This window comes from Molothrus aeneus, chromosome 2, assembly GCF_037042795.1.
Source record: "Molothrus aeneus isolate 106 chromosome 2, BPBGC_Maene_1.0, whole genome shotgun sequence".
Lineage (NCBI taxonomy): Eukaryota > Metazoa > Chordata > Aves > Passeriformes > Icteridae > Molothrus > Molothrus aeneus.
The window spans coordinates 74,735,180-74,745,350 of record NC_089647.1 but is presented as its reverse complement, the minus strand read 5'-3'; the positions used below and the strand labels follow the sequence as shown (position 1 = coordinate 74,745,350).

The window sequence follows — 10,171 nt, the reverse complement described above, 5'->3', positions numbered from 1 at the left end:
AAAATACTCTACAGGAGAAATAACTACGAAATATTTTTAAATATTTCCTAGTTAAAATGAAACAAGAATTAGTCATGGCAGAACAATCAAATTTTATAACAGTAATACATAATGTACCATTAGTACTGCAGCACACTTTTGCTTGCCTCTTTTTATGAAGCATAGGAACTTGAGCTGGGATTGTTGTGATTCAAGTTTGCATTCCCGTGTCACCACTTCAGCCAGATATCTAAGCTACCAGTAATGTTGGTGGAGGTTTGGTGTATGATTCATGGGCCCACATGTGAATGTCTAGATCTGAGTTAAGGATGTCCCAATGGCAGCTGCCAGCTGCCACTCCCCATGGCTCCCATTTAAGGAAGCCTCTGGAAAATCTCAGAAGTCCTGCATCATATATGCCAGTCCCCTGACGATGTCTTGGATACTCCAAGACATCTTAGGTGGCATCAGTCATTTCTTTTCGGGCAACTGAGTTGCTTTTTCGGGTGTTTGTATGAGCTGAAAAATGCACTGGGCTTCACTGACTGTGTTGACAGAGGGCTGTGGTCACTTGCCCAGAGAAAGACCTGGGGCCATCCAGAACAGTAGTGGACACCAGGTGGGGTTTTTTTGGGCAGCACAACAGGCACTCATTGGTATTTTAGCAATTGAATCCAAGGACTACAGTTACAGCTTGAAAAGCACATACGTAAATATCTGTATGTTGACATATATGTTAAGATACCTTAATCCAACACTGAATCTTAACCTTGTTGTTACCCCTAGGTAAAATCAGCTATCATATACATATATAGTATCTAACATATAGGTTTTTCTGAATTATAAAAAATGATTCTGAATTCAGAGGGACCTGGACAGATGGAAGAATTGGCTTGATAGAAATCTCAGAAAGTTCAAGGGAAATGCTAAATCCTCCCCCTGGAGAGGAATAACCCCATACACCTATACAGCGGTTGATGCCCGCTGGTTGAAAAGCAGTTTTGCACAGAAGGACCTTGTGGTCCTAAGGGACACCAAACTGAAAAAGAGTGCCCTTGCAGCAAAGAGAACCAACTACCTTCTGGGCTGAATCAGGAAAATATCAGCAGGTTAAAGAAGGTGATCCTTCCCCTCTGTTCTCCACTAGTGAGACACATCTACAATGTTATGTTCAGGTCTGAGCTCTCAAGGACAATGACAAGAGAGACATGGACACAGCGGATGGATTCCTGCAAAGGGCATGAAGATTTTTAAGGTATGCGAACAAAACTTGTGCAAAAAGTGGCTGAGATAGCTGGGTCTGTTTGGCCTGGAAAAGATGCAGAGTAGGATCTTTTGAAAATGTATAAATACCTGATAAAGGGAGAAAAGAAGATGGAGCCAAACTCTTGTCCTTGCTGCCGTGAGAGGACTCAGTGGGCAAAATGGGCAAGAGGCACAAACTGAAATACAGTAGCTAAAAAATATCTGCTAGGAGTGTTGAAGCACTAGTACAGTTAGCCCAGGGAGTCAGTAAAGTTTCCCTCCTTGGAGACATTCCAATGTCAACTGAACTTGGTCTTAGGAAACTTGCAAGAAGTGAGTCTACTATGAGCACAGGGTTGGTCCAGATGATCTCCAGAGACCGTTTCAAACATGGTAATACTCTTTTTTTACAAATTGCTTTTAAGAGAAAGATCATCATAGACAACTTATTTTCAACATAAAATATTAAAAAAGAAAACATGACTTTTTATAACTATACAGGTGTTTAAAAAAAAAAACCCACAGGTAAAATATTACACAAAACTCTTTGTTAATATTCAGGGCTAAGATGACTGGTTGATCTTATACAAGATACCATAAATATTGCTATATTCACCAGATCCTTTATTCCAGGCTTGTGAGTAGGGATAAATAGATGACAATGAGATACATATATCAATCCAGAAATAAGCAGTTACCAAAGACTGAGAAACGGTATTACCAAACTAATCAGCATAAATGTCATATAATCGGCCATTGTTGTACATCCTGCTCCAGTTGTGTCTAAAGTGCTGCCATCGTTGGTTTGATGGATTTGCTTTACGTCACTGAGGTTCATCTTGTCTGGCATCCCTGCTGAGACAAATAAGAAAATACAGTATGATGCATGCCTTGTCACTACTGGAAACATATTATAGCAAGAAAAAATTTAAATATCCTCAGCGCACAGACTGTCACAGTTTGGTTTCTAATTCTCATGTTCCTGCCAAATTCAAATGCTTTATAATTGCATCTAGAAATAAGCACTATACTATAGGCCTATTCATCATTGGAAGCATTTCTGAGGTCTGCCAACTCTGAACAAAGTTGTTCTTGTAGAAATATATCTCAACAAACATTTATGGACTGAAGTGAACAGTTTTGCAAGTCCCAGTAGTACCTAAAAGTTCACTGCTCACATCTTTCTTGGATTTGAAGAAAAAGGAAATAATTTAATGTGAAATTTCTTGTGTCTGGGTCCAAATATTATTGCAAAATAAAGTATAACTCATGTTATGCAGAAAAGTTATGCAGAAAAGTTATGCAGAAAAATATAGTTGTTGTTATATCAAACCTCAATTTTGGCACAATTTAAATAGACTTTACAATATTGTAAAGAAAAGTCCTAAAGCTAACTTTAAACAGGAACCCTTTTACTGAGTTTCCAGCTGAATATTTTTACTTTTTTTTTTTTTTTACCAGGGTAAATATTTCTCCACCTCAAAACAGTACTCTTACTCTTATGGAACAAGGATGTAATCACCTGTTATATTTCCTCTGCCTGATTAAACATGGGAAACAGAAGGTCTTAGAGACACACTGAAATTTGGTAACATTGTCAGCTGCTTGTATCTGTTATGCATGCTTGTAGACTAACTGCCTTATCCCATATAATAACTTGTGGCATGCCACTATCAATCAAAATTAACAAGTCTAAATTCAGTGTTATTACATACAACAAATATTGACATTGTAATTACATCGAGACTGAAAAAAGCTTCATATAAAGCAAAGTCAATATTTATGTAATTAGGTCAATACATATATAATTCAGAAGGTAAACTCTACTGCTGGAACAGCAGCATTAGAAAGAAGTTCAGCTCTACTGAGCTGATATATTGATTTTACAGTCTGAGTTTCTGCATCCGTATTCATGGTTTAGGTGCTTCTTTCCTTTCTGTATCATTAGGAAAGATGAATAAACTTGTGAATCTTTTTTTTTTTAATTATTCAAAGTAACTATAACAAAGTATAAATATTTTAGTCATGGTGTTATCTTTGTTAAGCTGGTTTAGCAGAAGCTACAAAGGACAGTCATTCTTAAAAAGAACAAATTTTTTTTTGTGCTTGCATTAGAAGTATTCTTTTCTCTAAAAGCAGCTTGAAAGCTGCTTTTTTGTGAACTTCTGCTCTATGTACTCAAATATCCTTCCTGCAGCCTTGAAAAAAAGCATTAAGGGAAGAGTCAGCTAAAGTCAAACATGCTGTCTGAAAAAACCTGCTGGATGCTTTCTGAAAAAAACCTGCTAGAATGAATTAATCTTCTTTGCTGCTGTACTAAGCAGTGTACCCTGATATTTTTGTGGATTTATCAATCCCATTCTCTTGCTTGGAATTTGTGAAAATTAGCTGTTTGTCCACAAAGCAAGCGGACATACAAGAAGGAACAGTGACAGAACAGATGTTGAGAAGGAGGGAATACAATTTTTCCTCATCATGCACTTTCAGTAACCTGTGTAGAAAAACATCAGACAACCAATGCTTCACTGAAAGTATTTTGGGTGGATCATCACTATCAAGGTATATCAAGGGGTTTTCTTCGGGGAAGGTTTTTAAGTAGAACAAAAACAAAAAAGTTTTCATAATTTTTTCAGAGTTTTAGTGAGGTCTCCTCATATTTAAAAAGACTAATTTCAGTAAGTGAAAAATTCAACTCTCACCTACACAGCAAAGCAGTTCAGCAAGTGCTATAGGTAGAACAAAGTAGATTTTTCCAAGATTAACAGATACACTATCAGAGTAGTGAAAGATTGGGCCTCATGTAGGACATAAATTGTAAAAGCTAAATCATATAAAGATGAAAAATATTCTTCTATCTTGCAGTTGAAGAAATAACCAGCTTCCACTGAATATGTTTTGAATCTGAAGACAATGTGACTAGATAATAATCAATGACAGTCAGGTGTAATTTCTAGTGAAAATTTAATTTACAGTATTTCAAAAATAAGGATTTCTTTTGATGGGAATTTATTTTTTCTTTCCAGCCTCAAATGAAAACTGCAGACTTTGGAAGTTCCAATGAAAGCAGTGTTATAAAAAAAAGTTCAAACCTGTCTATATGTTTTCCTTTGATCCATCAAAATGCCATAAATCATTATGTATAATCTCTGATATTAAATGAATACACTGTTAGAACAGTAGTTTAATTATACAGCAAACCTGTCACCTATTCAGCCCCATAAGTCTATGCCGCACTTTGACTTTATTGAAATAAGAAGTCCAAAAAATATGTATAGATATCATCTGGTGAAAAAAATCACTGAAAAGAAAAACACTCCTTTAAAATAGCCTATTTGAACAGATCTGTGCTATGTTGTTGGGGTTTTTTTAGCTCTAATAAGTAAAATTATAGGTTTAATTCCTAGACCTAGGCTATCTTTTTTATTTAAATTAATAGGTTCTGTTGTCCATTATGAATCAGGATTTAAACATATATGCCACCTTTCAAATATCATAATTTGTAAAAGAAGTGATCCTTCCCTGTAAATGAATTTACCTTTCATGGTTCACAGCATACTTGCAATGAGAGATATCCAATCATTTTTAGCAGAACAGACCAGAAATAAAGCAAACTTGTCTGGTTTTAATCTCCTCACATGTCTGAAGCTGGAATTATGTTACAGAAAAGGCATTTAAGCTTCTCAAGTAAAGAGGTCTCATCTGAGATTCAGGGGGAATTTTTTTTCTGATGAATTTATAATTTCAGCAGAGGAGAAGATAAATAGCTTGGGAATTAAAATCCAAATACCATGTTTGCGTAAGTCTACATAAAACAAAGCTGACAAGTATTGCAGTCGTGTCCCCAGCATCAGCTCTGAACTGTGTAAATAGCTGCAATTTAAAATATTGTCCTGCTCTGGTTTAGAAAAAATAATCAGCAAAAGAATTTCCACAAACATTGTGATTAATATTACAGCATCAGAACACAAGTTCATACTTTGGCAGAGCAAAATTTCATGTTTGCTGTGTTGTTCAAACAGTTCAGTTTGTGTCAGAAATGTTGAATAAGTGTGAGCGCCACCCCGAATGCAGCATAAAGTAACAGAGTAGGTAGATTTCCTGATTCCACTTATTCTTGGTATCTGTAGAGTCTGCATTTACACCTTGGGTTCATTTGGTTAAACAGCTACCTACAGGCATTTTAGGTATAGGAAAGAGAGGTATCCCATTTGGCATACAGCTGCTTGCCCAAAAGTAGCCTGACTCTTATAAAACTCTTTAAGGATTCTTGGACATCTTAGAGCATCTCCAGTGACTTTTGACCCTTCTTGGTAGACCACTGAATCAAAGTTACAGCAGCTTGCATTACAGTGAACACAGAGAAGTAAGGAAATGCAGAAGACGATGGTGGAATACTCAGATGTACATATTTGGTCTGAATTTGAACAGACAAACCCTACACTTAGTTACATAATAGGTTCAAGACTGAGTGATCAGGGAGTGTTTCCCAATATATCCCCTACCATCAATCTTTAAATCTTTGATGGAAAACTAAAACTAAATATTGAATCATGTAGCTGTGGCAAATAGATTACATTTTAGAAATTTTAGGTAGGAAAATAAATAATAAATAATAAAAAAAACGTGAAATATTGATCAAGTTCGTATTCTTTCACCTGTAGTAGTATATTTTCACTTTTATGCCTAAACCCTTGCCTTTAATCAATTTTGGTTTCAGCACCTGGTGTTGAAGGGCAGGATCAAGGGTTGCATATTGCCATGAAAGTAGCCAATATCTGATATGTGCAAACATTTATGAGAAGCCAGTACTTCATGAAAGTGTTTCCTGTTAAAGCACAGAAAGCGTCATTGCAGCTACATTTACATAGTTAAATATGTGTCCCAGAAGGAGATCCTTCAGGCAAAGTGTGTTGAGTGGCTCATGCCTGCTGTGCTCAGGGACAGCAATACCTAGAAGAAACTGCTAAACAAACCTCCTCTACATGGTACAATGCCTTGCATGTCTTTTAAGCCACACACAGTGATCTCTCAGGCTCAGGGATCCAGTTATCATTTTGTTTGTTTGTTTTAGTTCAAAGTGTCCGAAATAAATATGAGGGCTCTGCTGCAACCCACCAGGTGGTGTTTTTATAACATGAAACTGAAGGAACCCATTACAAACTCTGGGATATGATATCCAGGCAAGGGAAAGTGTATAAAAATAAAAAGCCTGCTGTTGAGGGACTCTACAGGGCAGAGAAACCCAAGCCTTCAGCCGTCTGGTTTGTGCTGCCTTTTGGAAGCAGTCCTTGGAATGAATTCTCCACAGAACTTGAAGTTTACTTTGGAGTGACCAAGATAATTTTTCTTAATGCTCTGCCATGGAGTGATGCCTTGTGAAGGCTGACCTGGAATAGAGAGTAGACGGAGCTAAAGAATAAAGTAGGTATTTATTAGGAGGCCTCAACGGATCCACCTTGGGCAGCACAAGAGCCCAGCCAGGGCTGCACTCAAGACAAACCAAAAAATGGTCACCAAATAGATGACTGGTCATGGGGTCTCACACTTCTGTAAGTTCTGGTCCATTAGCATATTGAAGTTCTTGTCCAATTACAGCTCCAGCTCATGAAGCCCCATTTTCTTGTTTTTCTCTCTTCAGTCCACTGTTGTTTATGCTCTTGGGCTGAGATCTGGATCATTTGTCCTTGGTCCACAGTGAGAGAAGGAATTATTTTGTCTACCTACTCTGTGAAGAGAGCTTACTATCCCCTAAAATGAAGTTCAGAACTACACACTAAAGCAGTACAGAATATGAAAAACATAAAAGCTAAAACCTGAGGCATCAAGTGAACAAACGTCTGTGCGATGTGGGTAAACAGAGGTGAAACCAGGAGACAACTCACAAGCCAAGCTACTTGACAATGTAGACATAGACAATGAAATCACTTAAATTTGGAGTCTTGCTTAGTATCATAGGAAGGTTTTATATTGTGATATAAAGCCTAGCAGCAAATTTTCAATGTCTTTATAGGTCTCACCTCTGCAATTAGCCAGTCATTTATTTCAGTGAAAAGCAGTCATTGTTGAGTTTTCTTTGCTGCTCCTAAGTAGCCCATGCAACCTGTATCAACATCCCAAGGAGAACTCTGAGTACCAAAAAAGCTGAACCTGAGCTGTAGGCCACAAAGTGATGTGGAACAGAGAGATTGTGCTCACTTAGAAACCAACCAAACTGCATAAATACTCAAGAAATTTTCTGTAATATTTATTTGGAGGAAATAATTTTATCTAAAGTCCTCCTTTTTTAACTTTGTAAATCCTAACAATCATTGTAATAATACACAATCCAACATAAATAGCAATTTTAACTGTAGAGGGAATATCAAGATGTAAGTAATCCCACATACAAACAAAGAAATAGTGTTACTGTTACTGTTAGAAACCAATTAAGAAACCTGCCTAATGGTATTAGTGAAGAAAATTCTGCATAGTTAACAATATATTAGGAAATGAATCCAACATATCATGTTTAACTGCTCATATTTTATGAAACCTGTATATACAAGAAATAGAGTGTAACCAATGATCTTACCATGAGTCTGGCAAGTAATTTTAACTAAAAGAGCAGCAGACATTAAGTCTCTAGTCCAGTATTTGAAAGTTTTCTTTCAAAGTTGACAGTGGCATTTGTTTCACATTATACATTAATGAACTCAGTATTTCCATTGAGAAAACAAAGCTTTCATGAGTTAATGTAACACAAACAAATGGTGTCATAGACCAAAACATTTCCATTTGTTTCACATTCTTAAGAATAAAAAAGTGAAGACATCATTTGTTGAAATAGCTAACATGTACTTTTTTAACTTGTAGGTCAGTTTTAGCATAAATAACATATATGTTAAAACTATACTGCTAAAATAGCAAGTCTTAGATGCCTAAAATACTTGGGTTTATTTTCCAGACAGAGACCAAATATAACTATGTCTGAAGTAGAGAGACCCCACAGTAACCTTCATTAGATCTATTCCTATTGCTTTCTTGGGCCATAGTTTTTAAATCCATGTTCATTATAAGACATGTTCATTATAACTTCAAGGCTCTAGGGTGCTGGAATCAGCATTGCCAATAATGCCTGTTTTAAATGAAGAAATCCATCTTTTCAATCCTTTTCACTATTGAAAGAGTTTTAACCTTTATCATTAACCTATGCAAAGGCTTAGTAATCAATACAAAATTAAAATAAGGCCAAAGTTCCATAAATCAGTCTGTGTAAAAGTAAGCAAATTCTTCATTCTCTGAATTTTCTTCTTATTAGTTCTAGTTTCCTTCCTATGAGTCAGATACCCAAATGTCCTATATAAATTACTGTCCTTTGAAACAGTTTACCCATTATTCTTTGATTTTTTTTTCATTTTTTATGTATGAGATTTATAATTAACAATTCTCAATTATATAAAACTAACCATATAGAAGAAGGAGATGAATTTGAACTGAAACTCCTGAAATTAAGGTGTGAACTAGGTTTGAGGAAGAATGTTACCAGTTAGGGTCATTAAAAAAATGAAATATTTTTCAATTTAGTTTTTTTAATCATTCAGATTCCCCTGATTTATGGCCAAATTTCACTGCAGCAGTTCATTATTCTACTGTTTGTCTTGTTATTTCTAAAATTAAAGTAGCAAAAAAAAAATCACTATTTTCTGGAAAATAAATCTGAACTAAACCAATTTCCATTATCAAGTTGTTCAAGTAACTTGGTAGTTTTTTTCCGATCAGTCTACCTAGAATTCCAGTCATTCTAGTCACTTCACTCTCTCAATCTATTGTCTGTAGATTAACTTGATCCCCAAAATACTGACACATTAAGTAGTTCCTAAGTTTTTCCTGAAAAGCAGATTTAATGACATTTTTCTAGAACTTAGAACTATTTAAGGGAGAAGTTTTAACAGTCATTTCCTTATCATGCCTGCAGATAGGAGATTCTAAACTCACCTGTTGCCATGCAGTGGCACATTTAACACCCCCCTTGTGAACCTGTTCCCAAAGGTGAGTGGTCAGATCTGTGATTTTTCTTGATGAGTTGGTTTTACTGCCTCTTGAGCTCACTTTTAGAACCACCCCACAGTGGGATCTAGTATGTGTTTGGAAGAGGAAGGAAAACCATGCTGTTATAATTTGGAAAAGAACTTAAGCTCTCAGCTAATCATAACATTGTAATGCACCCAGAAGGAGACTAAGAAAATGTAAAATCTGCTGTTGATATCTGACTCATCCCACATCAAAGACTGGATTACTGACTCAAAAAGGAAGTGTGGAGCAGTAAAGAAAGTAGATGTCCTTGTCTCCATTCCTTCACTGTAAACAAAAGCCCAGCTTGTCTCCTTACAAATAAAAAATGCAACGCAGAGATTCTCTTCAGTTGCTGCTTTCTCTTCCTCTCTAGGTTTACTTTCCATTCCACAAGTTTTAACTCAGCTACTATGTTAAAAATATGTCAAAAGCATAGAATTGAAAAAAATAAATTTTCCAGTATCATCTTAGAAATGCACTTCCTAATCAGATTATGAAGTTTTAAAAACCACAGTTTTTCACAGAAATTTTTCTTCTCTAGTTTTCATTTCTGAGACAGTTCTTTCTGGCAGAGCATTTCAATTTCTTTCAGGCAAGATGAATATCAGTGATAAATTCTATGGTGCTTACTGATGAATATTGATCTGCATCCCTCAGTGTGTTTAGTGTTATGAAATGCCATAGGAAGTCTTGTGTCTCAGTGCATTCCACAAGTACAAGATCTTTGATCTGAAGTCACTAAACATAAATAGTTAAACATCAAAATATGTGTCTTCTTTAAGTTCAGAGATAACCACTGGGCAATTCAGAGAACCAAACTGATATCTGCAGCAGTTTAACCTCTCCCTAGGAAAGCTGGCCTTGCAGAATTCATATAAATATGTAGGTTTCACAT

The 10,171-nt window shown here is 35.9% G+C and overlaps 1 protein-coding gene across 2 annotated transcripts in view; it reads right to left on the bottom strand.

Annotated features, from left to right (window-relative positions):
- Positions 1–1,831: 1,831 nt before the first annotated feature.
- Positions 1,832–10,171, bottom strand: part of GPC5 (glypican 5) — a 602,713-nt gene continuing 594,373 nt past the window's right edge. For both annotated transcript variants that reach the window (XM_066545102.1, XM_066545103.1), the window contains one exon: positions 1,832–2,076. In XM_066545102.1, coding sequence (XP_066401199.1) covers positions 1,919–2,076 — 158 coding nt within the window. In that variant the 3' untranslated portion in view covers positions 1,832–1,918. The remainder of the gene's footprint in view (positions 2,077–10,171) is intronic.